Source organism: Eublepharis macularius, chromosome 1 (assembly GCF_028583425.1).
Source record: "Eublepharis macularius isolate TG4126 chromosome 1, MPM_Emac_v1.0, whole genome shotgun sequence".
Lineage (NCBI taxonomy): Eukaryota > Metazoa > Chordata > Lepidosauria > Squamata > Eublepharidae > Eublepharis > Eublepharis macularius.
This window is the reverse complement of record NC_072790.1, coordinates 223,487,995-223,509,106: the sequence shown is the minus strand read 5'-3', so window position 1 is coordinate 223,509,106 and position 21,112 is coordinate 223,487,995. Positions and strand designations below refer to the sequence as shown.

At 45.6% G+C, this 21,112-nt stretch overlaps 1 protein-coding gene across 1 annotated transcript in view; it reads right to left on the bottom strand.

Moving 5' to 3' along the window:
- Nucleotides 1-2,548: 2,548 nt before the first annotated feature.
- Nucleotides 2,549-21,112, bottom strand: part of LOC129325177 (uncharacterized) — a 22,503-nt gene continuing 3,939 nt past the window's right edge. The window contains exons 2-6 of the mRNA XM_054972760.1: nt 12,311-12,347; nt 9,332-9,424; nt 3,819-5,444; nt 3,580-3,644; nt 2,549-3,264 (exon numbers count right to left, since the gene is read on the bottom strand). Of these exons, the coding sequence (XP_054828735.1) occupies nt 2,549-3,264; nt 3,580-3,644; nt 3,819-5,444; nt 9,332-9,424; nt 12,311-12,347 (2,537 nt within the window). The remainder of the gene's footprint in view (nt 3,265-3,579; nt 3,645-3,818; nt 5,445-9,331; nt 9,425-12,310; nt 12,348-21,112) is intronic.

The following is a 21,112-nucleotide window of genomic DNA, read 5'->3' as shown; positions in this document are numbered from 1 at the left end:
AGCTTTCTGGGAATTGTAGTTTTGAAATAGGCCCTGATAGCATTTACTGGGCAGAGCTGGTTTATTAGCGCGTGCGATCCTTACAGCTTGCGGCGTCTTGTAGTAATACAGAGTTGCAACATCCCAGTGTAAAATAAAAATTTTAAAACTTTTATAGTTATGGTGAGCCCACAAGGGGGAAGGTTTTTTTATTAGTGTGGTTTGGCTATTGGCTAATAAAACGATGCTGTTAAAAGGAAAAGAGTTGCTACGTCAGTGTGGTCCGCTTGTCACTCCATGCATTTAAACAATCCCAGTGAGTGCGGAAAGACTTTGTGTATCTGCAGTGACAAGATCTTGTCATTGCAATGCATGCCTGGTAACGGGTAGATTAAATTACTGCAATGTAGTTGCGTGGGGCTGCCCTTGAAGACAGTCAAGAAGCGATAGTTGTCACAGAATGCTGTGGCTGGCCAAAGTGCTGACTGGAGTGGGTGATAGGGATAGGGTTGCCAACTCAAAGTTGGGAAATTCCTGGAGATCTGTGGAGTGAAACTTGGAGAAAGTGGGTTTTGGGGAGGGAAAAGACCTTGGCACAGCATAAGTCCATAGAGTCCACCCCACAAAGTAGCCATTTTCTCCAGGTGAACTGATCTCTGTGGCCTGGAGACCAGTTGTAATTCCGGGAGATCTCCAGCCACTACCTGGAGGCTGGCAACCCTAGATAGGGACCATATCAATCCAGACTTCTTCCTTCTGCACTGGCTCCCAATTTGCTTCTGGACCAATTCAAGGTGCTGTTTTTGACCTTTAAAGCCCTGTATGATTTGGGGTCAGCACCCGAGGGACTGCCTTCTCCCATATGAACTTACCTTTCCACTCCTGTCATCTTCAGAGGCCTTGCTTCGAGTGCCCCCCCCCCACACATCTGAGACTAGACAGGGGGATCCTGAGAAAGGGCCTTCTCGGTTGTGGCACCAAAACATTGAAACTCCCTCCTCCAGAAGATTCCTCTGTATCTTTCAACTGCTGTCTTCTGCCAGCAGGAGAAGACTTTTGTTTTGTTTGGTGTGGTGGTGGAGAGTGCTCTCAAGTCACAGCTGACTTACCATGACCCCTGTGGGTCTCCCTGTTAATGCTTATTGGCCACCTCCCTGTTCGTGTGTGTGGGGACATATACATAGGTTTTCAATGCTTTTCAATGTTTTTAATGTCTTTATGTTTGCTGCCTGGGCAACCCTGTTTGGATGGAAAAGCAGCATATAAATATTTTGAAGAAAGAAACATATATCCTTGGGGGTGGGGGGAGCCTCTATTAAAGGGATGACATTTTTCTCCAAGCATGTTGGCAACCCTGTTTGTAAATAAAGCAAATACTACAAAAACCAACTAGGTCTCCAGTCCTCTCTCTTCCAAAGGAAACCAATCCACAGAAGTGCTACCCATGAAATTTCTCACTGCTTGGGGAAGTGGGACAATAACCTTTGTGGAATAGTTGACTGTTAAAATACACTTTCCTAGCTCACCAGGGCCTCAAATGCAGGAAGTACAGGATAAAATAGAATTATATAAAACTCAAATCAAGAATGAGAGACCATTCACTACTGTAATTGCAGGTCAGTTACCTGTAATGATGTACTAGCAGAATTATCTCTAGTGCCTGAGAAAGTCCAGGCGCAGAGAGGTAGCATGAATGATGCTTCAAAGCTTCCAACTCTCCTAATCCACAACTACGTGGCTCTTAAAAGTTCTCATCTTGAAACTCCCCATGATTTCACAAAACGCCAGATGGAAACAGGTTATGCACTTGTGCTTGGCGGGACATAGAAACCCTGGAACACGTCTTCCTGTACTGTGCTTATTATTGTGATATCTGCCCCATACTTATTGATTCCTTGCTGAGACAGCAAATAGGGACACTTGATGAATGTAAAATTATTTTCCAGTTAGCTACTCAGAACCAAAAGGTGATCAAAACTAGCTTAATTTTTGTATCTTGCGTCTACGAGGAGAGTTGTATTTGTAGACCAACCTGTGATTGTGTGGCTTCTGTCATTAATATGGATGTAATGCCCATAAAGGTTGCTGCTGCTGAAACTCCCCATCTCCTCTCCATACCATGCCATCCTCTGACCACAGTTTATATCTTCTAAACCTGTTTACTTTAATGGATATAGATGAGTGTAACTCTGCTGAAGATGGCATAGGTAGCTTTCCTGGCCTCCAACGTCCTCCATGTCTATTATCTCCACCCAGCCTTCCTCCCTGCTTGACTCAGGTTCATCCCTTTCCTTAGAGTGACATTTTGAAGGCTTTGTACCTTTCTGAAGGAGCTGGGAGGAAAAGTAGCTACTTAACAGATTTGTCTGTCCTAGCCTCCGAGTGAGTTGGGCACAGGGTGACCATCCCCTTAAGACTAAGAACAGAGAGACGTGAGAGTCCAGTCAATTTATTTGCAGCCTGGAAACAAGGCAACACAGACCTGCTGTGTCCCAGCAATGAAAGTGGATGACAGGAAGCGATAGGTCTTTGCAGGGCAACTGCACCAATGACAAGCAAGCCAGGTGTCCTAGCCAGAGTCTGGGTGACTGGGGACCCTGAGGGTGCTTTGCCTGGAGGGTGTCTTCCTTAGAAGACTGGGGGATCTCTTTGGTGTCCTAGGAGAAGCAGACTTTTTATAGCTACTGTCTCCTTTCTTGGAGACCCAAGGTGAATCTGGCTCTTTAAAATGCAGGGATGATCTCTTGCGGTCCCTGGGGGAACTATACCTATGGGTAGAAGCCTGATTGATTATAGGAGTCCCCACTGTTTTGGGGGTCTGGGGAGCAGCTAATTTGAAGGAAGAAGCCTCTTCTTTACTGGTGAACAAAGGAGAGGCTTGCCTGGCATTTGAAAACTCTCCTTTCTTTTGCGCCACAGATGTGAGGGTTGCAGTGGAAAGAGTCCCTGGTTCTTTACGGGGCTCAGGAGAAACAGGGGCAGGCAGGGGCTTCTTGGGGCTTCTGTTGGAGCTTTTCTTAGTGGAGCATACCTCAGGGCACATTTCAGAACATTTCTCTTTTTCCTGTTGCATCCTGGCCCAAGCACGCTTCATGCTGGACATCAGCCGTTTCAGAATAGAGGGGGGCTTCTCAGGGGTCTTGGGATGAACCTGCATTGGAGTTGATGGGAGTGGCCTTGCAGCTGATGGGCGGAATTGCGTTTTAGGTGATTGTTGCATTATAGATGATTGTTGAGTTTTAGATGATTGTTGAGTTTTAGGTGATTGTTGTAATATAGATGATTGTTGAGTTTTAGGTGATTGTTGCGTTTTAAGTGGTTGTGGAGTTGAGCTACCCCATGGCACCTGTGGAGTATCCACCCAACTTCTAGTTTTCTGTTCACTACTCTCAGAGAACAGCTGCCTAGCAACACGAGGTGACCTATCAGGGGTCTTGGGAGTAACCACCTGATTTCTAGTCTTCTGGTCACCACTCTCAGGAAAGAGCTGCCTAGCAATGTGAGGTGACCTATCAGGGGGCTTGGGAGTAACCACATGACTTCTAGTCTTCTGGTAACCACTCTCGGGGAACAGCTGCCTAGCAACACGAGGTGACCTATCAGAGGTCTTGGGAGTAGCCACCTGACCTCTAGTCCTTTGGTTACCACTCTCAGGAAAGAGCTGCCTAGCAACACGAGGTGACCTATCGGGGGTCTTGAGAGTAATCACTTGACTTCTAGTCTTCTGGTCACCACTCTCAGGGAAGAGCTGCCTAGCAACATGAGGTGACCTATTAGGGGTCTTGGGTGTAACCACCTGACTTCTAGTCATCTGGTCATCACTTTCGGAGAAGAGCTGCCTAGCAACACGAGGTGTCCTATCTGGGGTCTTGGGTTCCTGAGGTCTAGCTGCACGGGCCTGGCTCTTTCTATGTGGAGTGCTGCGCCTACTCTTCTCTCCCTTTGAGAGACGTTCTCTGCTGTGGGGTGTCTTGAGGACGTCCATTCTTTGTGTTAACCCCCATTCATCAGCTTCAGACTTCTTGATCTTAAGGAGGAAGCCGAGGGCCATATGTGCCTCACCATCTTGCACTTCCAACCGTGGGTAGACAAGGAGGCAGGGGCTGTGCCGCGTACGGGGGTGGGGGCAATACGGGGTACAGCGGCCACATAGCAGGCAAATCGGGTACTCCACGCTTGGTGAGTTGTGCCCTGTTTCCAGCCCTTTGTCCAGATGCATTTTCAGGTCCCGCATTGCTTGCTCAGTGTCCAGAGACTGTAGAATAGTGTGGGCCAGACACTGGGGCTTAGGAGATCTAGCAGGAGGAAGCAAGGGAGATTCTGCAAGTGTGTAACTTTTCTGGTTCTGTTCTGCTGTGGCAAAGCAAGGCAACTCTAGTTGATTCTGGCACATGAAAGATGGGTCCAAGAACTTTGGCCTGGCAGCATCTGGCTGTTTCTGGGTCTGACTTGGCCTTTGGATTTCAGGCATATTAGTCCAGCTTAATGTATGCATTACCTGGCCTGTCCTCGAGCTGACCTTGCTTTCCACCTGCTTGGCCTTGGGGCTGCCAACTCTTCCCACCCTGTCAAGATCCTCCTTGGGAGAGCCAGGTCTCCCACCAGTGCCATGGCTGACCTTCTCTTTCTCCTTGGGGGTCCCGGGTCTCCCAGAGTCCCTAAACGCAGGGCTCTTGCTTTGCCCTAACATGGTGAGCATTTCTGCCAGTTCTTCCTTGGGAGTCCCACAGCTCAGTTTGACTTCTACAGATTCACGGACGTTGCTGTGGCTTTCGCTCTTGCAAATGAGCATGGGGGGAAGTGGCAAGTCTTCTGGAGGAGGTATCAGTGGCCATGCACTGGGCCCTGGGCTTTGCGAGCGAGGGGTCTTGGGTGGTGTGCGGCGGTCTGCTATGCTGCTTTGAGGGGGAGTGTGGCTGCGTGACTGCTGAGTTGCAGGAGGCTGCTGGGACACCTGATGCATCAGCCTATCTGCCTGAGTTCCGTCACTACCCATAAGTGCCCTGGTGGCAACTGGGGGCAGGTGCAAGGAGGCCACTTCCTTCTGTTGGCGTTTCTTCTGGATGTGCCAGTTGAGCAGCTCCTGCTCCCTGTAGTTCAGGAAAAAGATCCTGGAAGCACCAATCTGAATGTGAGAATCTGTCCTTTGTGTTGCTGGCTGCAGCACAGGGGCCAGGGGGATCAGTCTGGTCAGGGACTTGGAATGGGCGGTGGCTCCTCCCCATTCCTTCTTCAGCTGCTTCTGATGTATGTTGACATCTACCTTGTGATGAGACAGGGCCTCCAGGTGGACCCCTGTGGGTCTGGTGAGATGCTGCTGCTGCTGCTGCCAGCTCTGAACATCTCTTCCCCGATCAACAGACGCCAGGGATGGAGGCGTTCTGGATCGGCTACCAGCTGATGAATGGGTCCAGCTGTAAGCGACAGTCTCCACAGTGGTGCTAGATACAGGAGAGTGTGCAATCCTAGGCAGGATTGGGGAGGGGGGAGAGAAAGTCAAAGAAAAGTCATTGGGACAATACCCCCATGTTGGACCCAACTGCAAGCCTAAAACACTTTCCTACAAGTAAGCCCTATTGAATAAAATGGGGCTGCTTCTGAAGTAGACCTTCTTAAGATTGCCCTCTAAGTAATATATGCAGGGTTCCACACATGCCATTATTCTGCGAGAGTGCAAGGAAGTGTGCAAAAAGGTTTTTGGGAGTGAGGTTTAAATCCTTTGATTGTATACAAGTCAGCTGCCTTAGTCTGAGCCAAACTACTAGTCCATTTATCTTCATACTGTCTACTCTGACAGGTACCAACTCTCTGGGCCAAAGTCACTTCCTTCATTCAGCCAGCAATCACACATGCTTCTTTTTCTAGTTAACAGCTATGATTCTAGACCAGTAGCATGTTTTTCGCAGCACAAATCAAAATGAGTATTGGAACACCTCAGATGAATAATATTTTATTCCAGTATAAATTTATGTAGACTACTGCCCATTTTTTCAGGTGATATGATGTTTAGCATTTCGAAGAAGTAGGCTCAAATTCACAAAAGCTTATGCAGGAATAAAATTTTGTTCATCTTCAACCTCAATTATTTAGCAATAGAAAAAAGAAAGAGTCCAGTAGCACTTATAAGACTAACAAAATTTGTGGTAGGGTAGGGTGTGAGCGACAGCGCTGTGGCTCCTGAAAGCTCATACCCTACCACAAATTTTGTTAGTCTTACAGGTGCTACTGGACTCTTGCTCTTTTGTACTGCTACAGACAAACAGCTACCCATCTTGATCTATATTAATATTCTAGTTTATTTCAGCAGCTCTAAAAATAAAACAAAGAGTCCAGTGGCACTTTAAAGACCAATGACACTTATGCCAGCATAAATTTTCATCAGTCAGGTAAACATTCACTCAGGAAAGTTTATAGTGGAATATATTTTGTTTGTCTTGAAGGTGCCACTGGACTCCTGTTTTCTTTTGCTGTTACAGATTATAGAGACCCATCTGGAATTTTTACAGTTACATTTATTCTTGCAACACATAACAGATGAATTCTAAATCACGATACCCTTCAAACTGCATAAAGGAACACTCTACTGACAAATTCCAGAGGTGGTTTAGAGGCAGATCATAGTAACCAAAGACGGTCATTTAACATCTCTTCAGCCATTGTGATGTTATAAGACATTGAGATGGTGGAGTAAAGGCCATTAAGGAATCCCCTTTTGTTTAGCTGACTACTTTTTGACAGATCAGGACGATCAGCTGATATATTGTCGAAGGCTTTCACAGCCGGAGAACGATGGTTGTTGTGGATTTTCCGGGCTGTATAGCCATGGTCTTGGCATTGTAGTTCCTGACGTTTCGCCAGCAGCTGTGGCTGGCATCTTCAGAGGTGTAGCACCAAAAGACAGAGATCTCTCAGTGTCACAGTGTGGAAAAGATGTTGGCAGGTCATTTATATCTATTCAGGAGGGGTGGGGTTGAGCTGAGTCATTTTGTAAGAGTTTCCCAGGGTGTGGAATGCTAATGGAGGGAGGCTTCACTGTATCCTGAGGAGGTTCTTTTGCATATGGATTGGTGCTTGATGTGCTAAGCTTCTCTGCGGGGCTATTGTCGGGTATAGAGTGTTTTGTTAGCCTGGTGTTTTTCAGGACTGGAAACCATGCTCTATTCATTCTTAAAGTCTCTTCTTTCCTGTTGAAATTGTGCTTATGCTTATGAATTTCAATGGCTTCCCTGTGCAGTCTGACAAAGTAGTTGGAAGTGTTGTCAAGTATTTTAGTGTCCTGGAATAGGATACTGTGTCCTGTTTGAGTTAGGCTATGTTCAGCCACTGCTGATTTTTCAGGATGGCCAAGTCTGTAGTGTCTTTCATGTTCTTTTATTTTTGTCTGGATGCTACGCTTTGTGGTCCTGATGTAAACTTGTCCACAGCTGCAGGGTACCCTCGGAGAAAGAAACCGAGGGTAAACTTCCATTTCTAGATACCTTGGTCATCCGCAAAGCAAACTTTCAGTTAGGTCACAAGGTCTACAGGAAACCAACTCACACGGATCGGTACTTACACAAAAACTCCAATCACCACCCTCGACAGAAAAGAGGCATAATAAAAACATTAGTAGACCATGCAAGACGGATATGTGAATCGCACTTTCTCAACGAGGAAATTAATCATCTAAACCACGCACTTCAAGCAAATGGCTACTCCAGAAATGAAATCAGAAGAGCGAGTAAACCAAGGATAAATCAAACAACTAAGGAAAAACAGTATCCCACAGGAGTGTTTTTGCCATATATTAAAGGAATCACTGATCAGATGGGAAAGCTTATGAAAAAGAACAACTTACAGACAGTATTCAAACCCACCAGAAAAACACAACAGATGCTACATTCAGCAAAAGACAGTAGAGACCCCCTCACCTCTGCAGGAGTATACCGTATACCCTGCAGCTGTGGACTGTTTTTCCTTAGTTGTTTGATTTATCCTTGGTTTACTCGCTCTTCTGATTTCATTTCTGGAGTAGCCATTTGCTTGAATGCCATTTGCTCCCTCCATTAGCATTCCACACCCTGGGAAACTCTTACAGGATGACTCAGCTCAACCCCACCTCTCCTGAGTAGATATAAATGACCTGCCAACATCTTTCCACACTGTGACACTGAGAGATCTCTGTCTTTTGGTGCTACACCTCTGAAGATGCCAGCCACAGCTGCTGGCGAAACGTCAGGAACTACAATGCCAAGACCACAGCTATACAGCCCGGAAAATCCACAACAACCATCGATCAGCTGATATTTTCTCAGTGGGAGGTAATGGTTGAGGATGTTTTCTTAAAAGGAATTTCTACCTGCAGGGTATAGCTTGCCAATAATATACAAGTGTGTGGGAATTGTAAGGTAGCCAATTAGGCAAGACAAGGTCTGCAGCTGGTTGAAAGGAGGATCCTTGGGGAAAATACTGCTGGATCTGCACTAAACATGACAAATGATTGTCTGGATGACCTTTGCTTGTTCAAGTTGTCATAAGGTGGTATTTCCTTTGCAGGGCTCTTTTTGAGGGAATGCACAGGAACACAGTTCTGTCAGTTCCTCAAAGAAGATACATGACAGGTGGCTCTGCCCACCTGACTCTTAGCAATTGTGGGCCCGTTTTGGCCTGGATTGGGGCCGAAACGGCCCAGATTGGGCCTCTGACGGGTGGTGGTTCACTCTCCTGCTCAGCAGCCATTTTGGGCCCCTTTTCGGCCATTTTCAGCCCCTTTTTGCCATTTTGGGCCCAATTTCAGCCCTGAATGGCCAGGATTGGGTCCAAAACAGCCAGGATAGGTGATGTCAGGGGGTGTGGCATATGCAAATCAGTTATGCTAATGACACACTTCTGGTGATGGTATGGGGCATGGCATATGCTAATGAGTTATGCTAATGAGTTCCTCCAGCTTTTTTTCTAGGAAATGACCCGTTCCTTTGTATGGTGCTACCACCAATGCTCCCAGTCCCTGAACGTGAGCCCTGGTGTTAGGTGTGGGTTAAACTATTCATTGAGAATTGAATAGTGTGGACACATTCCTATCCCATCCTATCCTATCCCAGATATTTTCATGCTTCTTCTACAGCAGCGTTTCTTGGTTAAGAGGAATTCAGGTAGCAGGGCTGGAAAAAATTCTTCCTTAGAAATGGGAGGACAGTTGCTGGTGAGAACAGTCATTTGGTCTATGGATGGACCGTTTAATGTGTCCCAACCTCTCAAAGGTTATTTTTGCTTCTGTTGCTGCTGGCCTACTAGTAGCCCTGGGCTATGAAGCCTGGCATTCGGCATTCCAACCTCCCTGCAAAGATCCTGACCCCTTCCAGTAGTTCCTTACGGGCCAGAGATGCGTTTCATTTGCCATGCGAGGTACCGGATATTCTTGTCCAACATTCGCAGAGTGTACTCAAGGTTCAGGTCCTTAGATGATCTGTGGAACATTGGGATAGCGGAATGTTAGGGTGCTGTGATTCTGTACACGTTGGATAATGCACTTCCAATCCTCTTTATAGATCATTTGGAACAGATTTTTTTGTGTGTAGAACAAAAAATCCATCTCAAACGATTGATAAAGTGCATTGAAAATGCATTATCCAACGTGTGTGGAATCAGCCATTATCTATTGCACCATGTGATTCTCTCCTGCTGTTTTTCTCTCCTCTGGCTGTTTCAGAACACCTCTTTAAAATGATCTCTCTCTCTCTTCCTATTGGCTAATCTCTCACTCACCAAATTCCTTTCAACTAAAAAGTTCCCAAGGTGGTTTATGACACATGCACAAGAAAAAGCCAGTAAAATACAATCCAAATAAGGTACAATACAGTGAAGTCAATAACATATGGTAGAAATCAATAAAAGCCTGATTTCAAAAGTGCATTTCCTCTTGCCACAACACGTCTTGATCTAACTCAATCGCTGTCTAGAAGGTCTTTAGGCAAACAGCCATTCTTGACTGCCAAGGAAGAGAGACCCAGCAATAGCTGAGGAGGGTTGCCAATCTCCAGGTGGGACCTGGAGCTCTCCCAGAATTACAACTGATATCCAGATGATCAGTTCTCCTGCAGAAAATTTTAAATGGGTAGCCATGTTGGTCTGCAGTAGCAGCAAGATTTGAGTCCAGTGGCACCTTAAAGAACAAGATTTTGGGGGTATAAACTCTTACTGGTATCTAAAAAAAGGAGTGTTCACTCTTGAAAGTGTATATGCTGAAAATCTTGTTGATCTTTAAGATGCCACTGGACTTGAATCTTCCTGGAGAAAACGGCTGCTTTGGAGGGTTGACCTTATGGCATTATACTATGCTGAGGTCTATGGTCCAAGGACTTCAGAGTGCTATGAAGTCCTCCCTCCCATGCTCCTCCCTCCAACCTCCAGGTATTTTCTAACCCAGAGTTGGCAACCCTACCTGTGTCCCCACCAGCAGACATTTTGCCAAAGCTGGTTGCCAAAGGAAGGCCCCTAAGCCGATGGGTTGATACAAGTAGAAGCAGCCCTTGAGCTACATCAGACCAAAGCTGTGTGTGTTGTGTCTGCAACCACTTCACATGCATACACTCTACCATCCTATTACTGTTGCTGTCTTCCCTGAGCCTGCTGTATAGGACAGGTTATAAGGTTAAATGAACTAACAAATCAATAAAGATATTTATATTGTGCTTGTTGGCTTGTTTTATTTTGATCCCAACACTATGACAGTATTTGTTTTCTGAAGCAGCTGAGTCTCCAGTGTGTGAGAGACTATTTTCCCTACTACTATGACCTTGTGTTAGTTTTGCCTCTTTCTTTGTTTCCTAGCCTTCCTAACACGTTTTTATCCCACTCTTCCTCCAAGGACTTCAGAGTGCTATACAGGGTTCTCCCTCATTTTATCCTCACTACAACCCTGTGAGGTAGGTTAGGCTTAAAAAGAGTGACTAGTCCAAAGACACCCAGCAGTTTTCACAGAAGAGGGGCTCTGAACCCAGCTTTCCCAGATCCTAGCCCAACACTCTAGACAATATACTGGCTGCCACACTGGTTCTCCTTTGTCTCCTGCACTGTCAAAATGATTTGTAAGCTCCTCAGGGCAGGAATCTACTTTTTTTTTTTTTTGCTTGTGTAGTGTAGTGAATCAGCAGTGTGATGTGGTAGCTAAAAAGGCAAATGTGATTTTGGGCTGTATAAACAGAAGCACAGTGTTCAGTTCACCCCAAGTGATGGTACTGCTGTACTCTGCTCTAGAGTATTGTGTTGTTTGGGCACCGCAACTAAAGAAGGATATAGACAAGCTGGAATGTGTCCAGAGGAGGACAACAAAGATGGTGAGAGGTCTGGAGACCAAGTCCTATGAGGAAAGGTTGAAGGAGCTCAGTATGTTTAGCCTGGAGACGACAGAGGTGATATGATAAACATCTTCAAGTACTTGAAGAGCTCTCGTATAGAGGACAGTGCGGAGTTGTTTTCTGTTGCCTCAGAAGTTTGGACCAGAACCAATGGGTTTAAAAACAGCAATGCTGATTTTCTGAACCTAGGCAGATCATGAGGAGGAGGGCAGGAAGGTTTTCATCAGTGCTTAGTTCTCGTAGCCCCTTCTTACATGCCCAGGGTAATACTGATCGCCAATCAGGAAGCGATTTTCCCCAGACCAGTTTGGCTAGGGATCAGTGTTTTGCCATCTTCTGGGCATGCAGCAGGGGTCACTGGCGGTGTGGGGGGTAGTTGTGCATTTCCTGCATTATGCAGAGGGGTGGACTAGATGAATCTGGAGGTACCATCCAACCCTATGATTTTATGATTCCTTGGCCTGAAACCTTGCAAAGCTGCTGCCAGTCAGAGCAGACAATACTGAGTTAGATGGACCAATGGTAGGCACTTTCAGATGTTCATATATATCGGTGACCAGATGATGCTGCCTTATCAGACCATCGTCTGCTCTGTTGGTAGCATCTCTCCATGGTCCTGGATGGAGATCTTTCACATCACCTACTACCTGGATTGAACCTGGGTCTTTCTGTATGTTAAGCAGATGCTCTACCCATGAGCTACAATCCCTAGTATTAGATTGTTCCATTAGCTACCTCACTGGTGAGACTCAACAAAGAACTATTATAAAAGAAGATGGGGTGGAAAATCACAAATGCCATTTCCCCCCAAATTAACTTTGAACACATGCAAGATCAGGCCAAGCTCTGGTTCCTTCTACTGAGCTCTGAAATGGTGACTCGCTCCGTTGCCTTGTTCTTGGCACCTTACACAACCCCTGCTACTGGTTCTCTCTGAATATCCAAAGAACAAACTGGTTGAGCCTTTGGGGAGGAGGGGCCTTGGGGCTGCTCACCTTTTTGGGTCTTTGTCCCTTGACCTTCCCAAGGATGCTGTAAATGAAACACAAGAAAGTCACAAGAGCTGAGTTGGGAGCAACTGCCATCTAGTGAGACAAAAAGAAGCAAATTTGGCCACATCTGGCTGCTTACTTAAGCATGGTGCCAGGTACTTCTTCCATTTCTTTGTGGAACAAGGGATCTGTCCAAAAAAAAAAAAGAATAAGATGTCTTATGTAAATAGACTGTACCTCCATCTCCTGATTGTTTAACTTCATAGTTGTTTAACTTAATAGCCCTTGAAAACTGTTTGGAAATGTCACCTGGTTCAGAACACAGAACCTAGATTATGAATATGAATGTACCAATTTCTATTTACTCATTACATTTTTGCCCGATTCTTTCTGCACAGATGCCAGGGTGCTATACATATTGCTTTGGTGGTTTTATGTTAATCCTACTCTGCTCATCTTCAACTGCCAGGTGGTCCTCACCCAGTTTGAATGGATCGGTTTCTCTTTGACTGCTAAAGTGTCCTCTCTCTGTAACATCTCCTCCATCCTGCCCTTCTGTTGCTTGTAAATTCAAGTATAAATAACTGCAATGGATGCTTCTGATGAAGCAAGCCCTAATGAAAGCTTATCCTGGAATAAATTTTGTTAGTCTTTAAGGTGTTGCTGTATTTCTTTTTAATTTTGCTGTATCAGACTAACACAGCTACCCCTCTGGACTTACTTCTGCGATCCCAAGTACATGACCCCTTCTTACATGCCCAGGGCAAGGCCAATCGCAACCTTGGGGTCAGATAGCAATTTCCCCCAGGCCAGTTTGGCTAGGGATCCTGACAGTGTTTTGCCATCTTCCAGGCATGCAGTAAGGGTCACTGAGTGTGTATGTGGGGGGGGGGGGAGATAACTGTGCATTTCCTGCATTGTGCAGGGTGTTGGACTTAGATGACCCTAGAGGTCCCTTCCAACCCTATGACTCTATGACCTGAATTCTTGGTCACATATAATAAGCAAGCAGAGTGAACCAGTTCTTAATTTCTATTTAGTGGTGGGAGGATTCCATACTGCATCCTTCTCAATGCTCGAAGTCAGGACCCTGATCCAAAGCCTGCTCCTTACCTGCAATTCTTTAATTGTTTGGATGGTCCAGCGGGTGGCACTCAGGAACAAAAGACCCATGCCCACTAGGAGCAGCACTAGTAACTGGCAGCTGCTTGGGATTTCATTGAACAGAAACATCAGCATAGTCCAGGAGTCAAGTTGGAATATCAGCAACTGCTCTGACATCCACTAGGCTGGGGAATCCCATAGCTTTCCCCTCCTGATGTCATGCCTGCATCACAAATGTCCTTTGCAGGCCACCCTGGCTTGGCTGCAAGGCCTTCTGTGATCTTTGGCTAGCTGTTCATTTGCCATCCAGCCAGGGCCCATATAGTGTTTAGAAACTAAAATAAGAAAATGTGCTTCGAACGAGCCAGCCTACATAGAAATTACACTCCATTTATTATTTTATTTGCTCCTGGCCACAGAAATTCTCCTGATGGATCAATACTGCCTTTTCTGCTCTGGACCATTTCATAGGAGGAAAACCCAGGGAAGGCAGAAGCCCCTTCTACTTGTGTGCTACACACTCAAAGGCTCTACCACCAAATTTCCAGGAATTTCCCAGCCTGGAATTGGCAACCACAGAATTGGGCCCACACAGCTGGGAGCTCTCAGAACAATGTTCATGTGGAGGACACACACGTGGACTTCGCAATGTGTGAATCAACCATCACGTTAACAATTTGACTATTCCAGGACATTCCATCAAATCAGGAATCAACATAATCTCTGGAGGAGAATCTGATCATCATTATTATAATGTTATCTTGGTTTTCAGAAATTGTCTCCCACAGTGGTTCACATGAATAAAGAGAATCAGATAGTTAGAATGTATAGGTAGTTGGACCTACCCAGCTTATGTTCCTTTGCTGCTTTTATCATCTTCCAAACCATTCTTTTTTAGAATACTCTGAATAAAATTACAGTAAACAAGACTACTGCAAAAGTTGCCACCCAGTACATATTCTCTTACTCAAATAATAAGAATTCAAACTATTTTGTGATGTAAGCAAAATGATATAAGCAAAATTACTGAGAGAACAATTCTAAGCAGATATATCTGAAGTAAGTCCCATCTTATTCAGTGGGAAGTGTCCTTAAGAATGCAACCTTAATTAAATAAATACATTTCTGTTTTGAAGAGCTGTGTGGAGGGCCTATAGGATGAATAAGGACCCGGAAAAAGTCAGTAGGATGGTGAGGGTGAAAGTGAAGCTGGAACAGCTGTCATACATTCAGGGCTTTTTTTCAGCGGGAACGTGGTGGAATGGAGTTCCGGCTCCTCTTGAAAATGGTCACATGGCCAGTGTCCCCGCCCCCTGATCTCCAGACAGAGGGGAATTTAGATTGCCCTCTGCACCAACTGGCCACGTGACCATTTTCACCGAGGGAAATTTAAACTTTTAAAACTTCCCCCTTGTTCCAGCTGACCCAAAGTGACATCATTGTGTGGTCCAGGGAGCCTGTGCGCACTTTGTGCGCATGCATGTGGTACCAGGGGCACCACCTCCCACCAGGAGTTGCCCCCTGTGCTGGCAACCCACTGAGTTCCACCACCTCTTTTCCCAGAAAAAAAGCCCTGGATACAGTCCTAGAGCAGTTCTCATCCAGAACCAATTAGGATTGCCAGTTGGCCTGGAGAACAACATCCTGTCCCTTTAAGAGAGGCTTAATGTGTAGAAATGGGCAAATGAAGCTTTTCATGGCATGGAGGTAACATCTGGCAAACAACATCCCATTAAGTCTCTAAAAACGAGAAAAGCCATTTTCCCCTACAGACCTGTTGGCAACCCCAGGCCCCAAAGAAGCATAGAACAGAAAGTTTTCATTTCTGACATCTTCCTATCAGCGCTGAGCAAGGATGAAGCTGATGGGCTCTGGTCTGAACAGAAATGGTAGCAATACGAAACAAAGCATACCTGAACACAAAAATCATAGTGCCTGGCCTGCCACTGTGTTTCCAAGCACCCTCTTGCTTCCTCCTCAAAGTGTGTCTTCCCTCAAAGCAAACAGCCAACTGCAGATTTTCACCTCTTTGGAGAGAAGGTGCTTGACAAGTGCTCAGGAAATATCATCTTTATGTCTACAGAAAGCACCAATCTGAAATCAGCATCCTCCATTATACAAGGATGCTTAACTACCTGCTCCTAAAGGTAAAGGTAGTCCCTCTGTGAAAGCACCAAGTCATTACTGACCCATGGGGGGGACATCGCATCACTACAAGTCCCATCCATCTTCCAGGACTCTCAACCAATCTGTGTGATTTTGGTAGCATGCAAATCCAAGTGTTTATCAGCCAATCAGAGACTATGGAATTCCACCGGATGGGAGGGGGTGAACCAGCCTCAGCTTAAGAGAGGGGACAGAGAAAACTTTTTCTTCATGCAGAGTACTGCAGCTCTAGATAAGTTTAGAATTTTTTAATTTGGCTTTTAGGCAAGATTTAGAACGGTGAAGGGAAAAAATTAGAAGTTAAATAAGCACTCTGGTAAAAGCCAGAAGTACCAGATCTATCTGGACAGTTTCTGAGAACCAGAGCGTTAGGTGAAAGGATACACGTGCACCTTTGAGATAATCTTTCGGGAGAAAGATAGGGTCAAATCTCCTCTTAATATTTGTGTAAGTTAACTGAAGCTCAGTTTCAGCTTCCATTAGGAAAACTCACAGTCTTTGGGGAGTGAAGCTGTGAGCCGGTTGTACATTCTATACTGAAGTATTCCACACAAAACCTTTACCTTGTTACACATCTTATTTTCTATAAATATTTATTGTTCATCCCTATCTGTGCCTTGTCTATCCAGACAAAATAGCTGTGAAAAAAGTTTATACTTACCTCACAAGTTTATACTTACCTCACAAGTACGTTATTCTAGTAGGGTCCCAACTCCCAAATGACCTTTAAGAAACACGAAGCTTACATGCTACTAACCAGTTAACTGAAGCTTGTCCCCCGCCCCCCACTCTGCTTTTACTGATTGTGGACAACTGGGGTTTAAACAAATAAAAGGAGGGACCAGAGAGTGTGGGAGTGAACAGCAATAACTGCTGTTTTTATCGTTTGTATTCATTTTAAGTGCAGGTTTTAAATTGTTTCAATGATGTATTTATGTACTTTTTAGAAGAAATTTTAATATGTTTCATTAGCTGCCTCAGTGACCCTATGAGGGTGAAGAGGCAGAGCAAAAAACCCGTAAGTAAATAAATAAACAAACCCAGAGGGCAGTTACCTCAGAAGCCTCTCTCTCACCTTGCTAATTCCCCACTCCCCGTTGTTAGTTGCCATACTATGGCAATCGTTGCCTGAAGCTGTGCATGCTCCCAATGCCAGGTGGACCATTTTGCATTTGCAATGCTTCCTTTCATCTCCCATCATCATCTGTTTTTTTTACTGAGAAGCTTCTAACAAGAGATAGTTTGGGAGACACAAAATTAGTAAGCTCCAAAAACTGTTTGAATGACAAAATATGACTCTTGTTTGGAGACCAGTAAGACAATATGAATTGGATGATAAACTTTAGCTGTGTCAGAACTGTGGCTAGATAAAATCCTTACTCCAATCTGCCTTCTGCAATTAGACAAAAGTCCATTGTTTCCAAAAAGCATTTAATGAAGAAAAAGATTATTATAGTCCACTGGCCTGAATGCAAGATCCAGGTTGGTACATATTCATTGTTACCAATGCCCGGCAAAGCAAGAGATACATATTAAATATCATAGCTGACCCATCCTCCCCCCACAGTTCTCATAATATTCCCTTTGAAGCTGCAAAAGCGAAAGCTTCCCCAAGGCCGGTTCTTGGTGGAACGTCGGTAGCCAAAACAATGCGGGTCTGTGAGATAGCTGCCTGGGAACCTCTGCACCTGGGGAAGAAAGCACTGAACACTGAAAGGATTAAATATGGAGTCGGTTAAGCATAGGTATACAAAAGGGCGTTCTGATCCTGACATTCTGCCCCCCCTAAGAAGCCCCCCCCCCGGTTTATGTGGATAGCGAGAGTGGAACGCTTTCACTAGTCTAGGGGCATGAACATGTACAGCACTGACCCACTCATCAAATCCAGAATCAAAGTCCTTCCATCTAATTAGGTAAAACAGCTGGTTTCGTTTAATTTTTGAGTCCAGTATTTGTTGTACTTCGTAGTGGGTCTGGTCATCGATTAACGTTGGAATAGGGGGCCCTTTGATGTGCCACTGGTTATCTGTTGGAGCCCTTTTTAGGAGGCTGACATGGAAAGTATCATGCACGTAGCGTAGGTTCTTTGGCAAATCTAAAGCTACAGTCACTTTGTTGATTACTTTACGCACTAGGAAAGGTCCTAAGAACTTCAGAGCTAGTTTTCTGCTGGTTTGGGATAATTTTAGGTTTTTCGTGGATAGATAGACAAGATCACCAGGTTGTAAATCCCATTCCGCCGCACGGTGGCGGTCTGCATATTTCTTGTAGTCTTGTTTGGCTTTGTCGAGGTGTTTTTTGATTTGAGCCCATTGCTGAGCTGCTTCCCCCCACCACTCGGTAACGTCTGGAGAAGCTGTAATAGGAGGGGGGAGCGCTTCGAACGGGAACGGCTTGAAGTGGAAGCCATAAATTACTTTGAAAGGAGTTTCTCCGGTAGACGCGTGTACACTGTTATTATAGGAGAACTCTGCTAACGGGAGCAAATCAATCCAATTGTCTTGTTGGAAGTTGATGTAGCATCTTAGAAATTGTTCTAATATCTGGTTAGTTTTTTTGGATTGTCCGTCTGTTTCTGGGTGGTGGCTTGAACTGAGCCCTTGTTCAATTCCCAGTAGTTGCAAAAGCTCCCGCCAGAAGTTGGCAACGAATTGCCCGCCGCGATCCGAAATCACCTTGGATGGAAAAGAATGTATTTTCACAATGTTTTTCATAAAAATATCAGCTAGCTTTCTAGCGGAGGGAATGGTGGTACACGGTATAAAGTGTGCTTGCTTGGAAAACAAATCGACCACGACCAAAATACAATTATGTCCTTTAGAGGGAGGTAGATCAGTAATAAAGTCCATAGAAATAATCTCCCAAGGTCGACTTGGCGTTTCTAAGGATTGCAAAAGCCCCGGCGGTTTGCCTTTTCGGGATTTGGCGCTGAGACAGATGGGACAAGAGGCTACGTATTGGGAAATGTCTTTGCGCATGCCTGGCCACCAGAATTGGCGTTGCACCAAGTGCAGTGTTTTTAGGTAACCGTAGTGTCCCACCGTGGGGGCATCGTGACATCGTTGTAAAACATCCTTTCTCAGACATTTAGGCACATAAAAACGGTTTCCCCAAAGCCATTCCCCCGTGGCGGATTGTTGTAGTTTGTCTTTGGGCGCCTCCCCCCCCCTCCTTCTCCACTTCGGCTTTCAGCTTTTCTCTCCACCCCTGATCGGGTGACGGGGAGGGCTTAGCGCGGCTGCGCGTAGTCATCACACCCCCTAATTGCGTAGGCGAAAACACCGTGTTGACTGTCTCCTCCCTTTTGCTTTTATGTTGGGGCATGCGTGATAGAGCGTCAGCGAGGAAGTTAGTTTTGCCTGGTAGGAAGTTTAAGGTAAAATTGAACTTCGAGAAGAATTCCGCCCATCGCAATTGCTTGGCATTTAGTCTGCGAGGGCTGCGCAGGGCCTCTAAATTTTTGTGATCCGTCCAGACTTCGAACGGATGCCGGGCTCCTTCTAGCCAATGCCTCCAGTTTGTGAGCGCCGCTTTAACAGCGAAGGCTTCCTTCTCCCACACATTCCAATTCCTCTCTGCTTCAGAAAACTTTCTAGAAAGGAAGGCGCAAGGTTTGAGATTCCCATCCTCTCCTCGTTGCAATAACACACCCCCAATTGCCATATCGCTGGCATCGACCTGTACTATGAAGGGGCGGTTTTCATCGGGGTGTTGTAGGACGGGTTCTGAGACAAATTGCTCTTTTAACTGATTGAATGCTGCCTCGCATTCGGGTGTCCATGAAAGCTTTGCACCAGGTTTCTTTGCTTGTTCCCCCTTGTCTTTCGTTTTTAATAGTTCAGTTAAGGGGAGCGTGGTCTGGGCAAAATTAGCAATGAATTCTCTATAGAAATTGGCAAACCCTAGAAACGACTGCAATTCTTTTCTGGTGGAGGGGACTTGCCAATTTAATACCGCTTGTATTTTTTCTGGGTCCATTTTCAAGCCCTCTGACGATATACAGTAGCCCAGATAATTGAGTTTTGTTTTGTGGAACTCACATTTGGAAAGTTTAATAGGCAGTTTGTTATTCATGAGTGTAGTTAGGACCTTTTGTACAAGTTCCACATGTTCCTCTTCCGTTTGCGAGTAAATCAACACATCATCAAGATACACCACTACACCCTGGTACAGAAATTCATGTAGGACTTCATTGATCATGGACATGAAAACTGACGGGGCGCCAGTCAAGCCGAAAGGCATTACTAAATATTCATATTGTCCGAGTGGGGTATTAAACGCGGTTTTCCATTCATCCCCTTCTCGGATACGGACATGGAAGTAAGCATCTTTTAAATCCAATTTAGTAAAGATCTTACCTTGGGCCACGACGTTGAGTAGATCTTTGATGAGTGGAATGGGGTAGGCGTTGCTAGTGGACACAGCGTTCAGTCCCCGAAAATCAGTACACAGTCTCAAGCCCCCATCCTTCTTTTTCACGAACAAAACTGGGGCTGCATGGGGACTATTAGCTGGGCGGATGAACCCCCTTTGCAAATTGAGATCAATGAACTTCCGAAGTTCGTCTCTTTCATTGGGGCTCATAGGGTATAACCGACCCTTTGGTAGTGAAGCCCCTGGTAAAATTTCCACAGCACAGTCTGTCCTCCTATGCGGAGGGAGAGTATTGGCCTCTTCTTCTGTGAAGGCTTGAGTGAATGCCCTATATTGTTTAGGTATTTGGTTAATTTCTTCTTGGGTGAGTAGAGCTGAATCAGATATAGTGGGATTCCTTCCCCAGTTTTGATCCCAACGATGATTTTTGCAAGATTCATGGGTGAAAGTAATACTCCCTTCTGCCCAATCGATGTGGGGGTTGTGATCACACAACCATCGGCTTCCCAGTATCAGGGGATATTTAGCTGTGGCACTAATGACAAAGGATCTGATTTCCCAATGTGATCCCATGCCGGTTATAATCGGAGCAGTCTCTGTGGTAACCGGATTCATGTTAGTGCCATCCATTTGTTCAAAAATGACAGGTATATCCAAATCTTTCACTGGAAGTACTAGTCCATTAACTAAGGCAGGTGCAATAATATCTCTCGAACAGCCCGAATCAATAAGGGCTTGCACACGGATGTGCATCGTCTTGTCCGCATTTACTAACGTTACAGGAATGAACAGTATGGACCCTGGGGGTCGGTTTATCACCGGACCAGACTTACGTGTGATCTGCCGTTTGGGTCCTTTTACGACAGATCCATTTCGTTTCCCGACTCCGGGCTCTCGGGATTTCCTTCCCCGATCAGGGCTGTTTGATCGTCTTCGGTGATCTCCTCCAACTCCAGTCCTCTATCTGGGAAACTTTTTCTGGGCGCTCCCCTACTCCTTGGGGCAGCTCGGGGTACCGGAGAAGGACGCGGCAGCGCCGGGCTGGTTAGGGTAGCTGGGCGTCGTAATTGGAGCGGAGGCCTTTGGACAGGCCGATATGGGCATTGCGCTGCGAAATGGCCACCCTGGCCGCACTGTAAGCACAATCCCTGCTGCCATCTA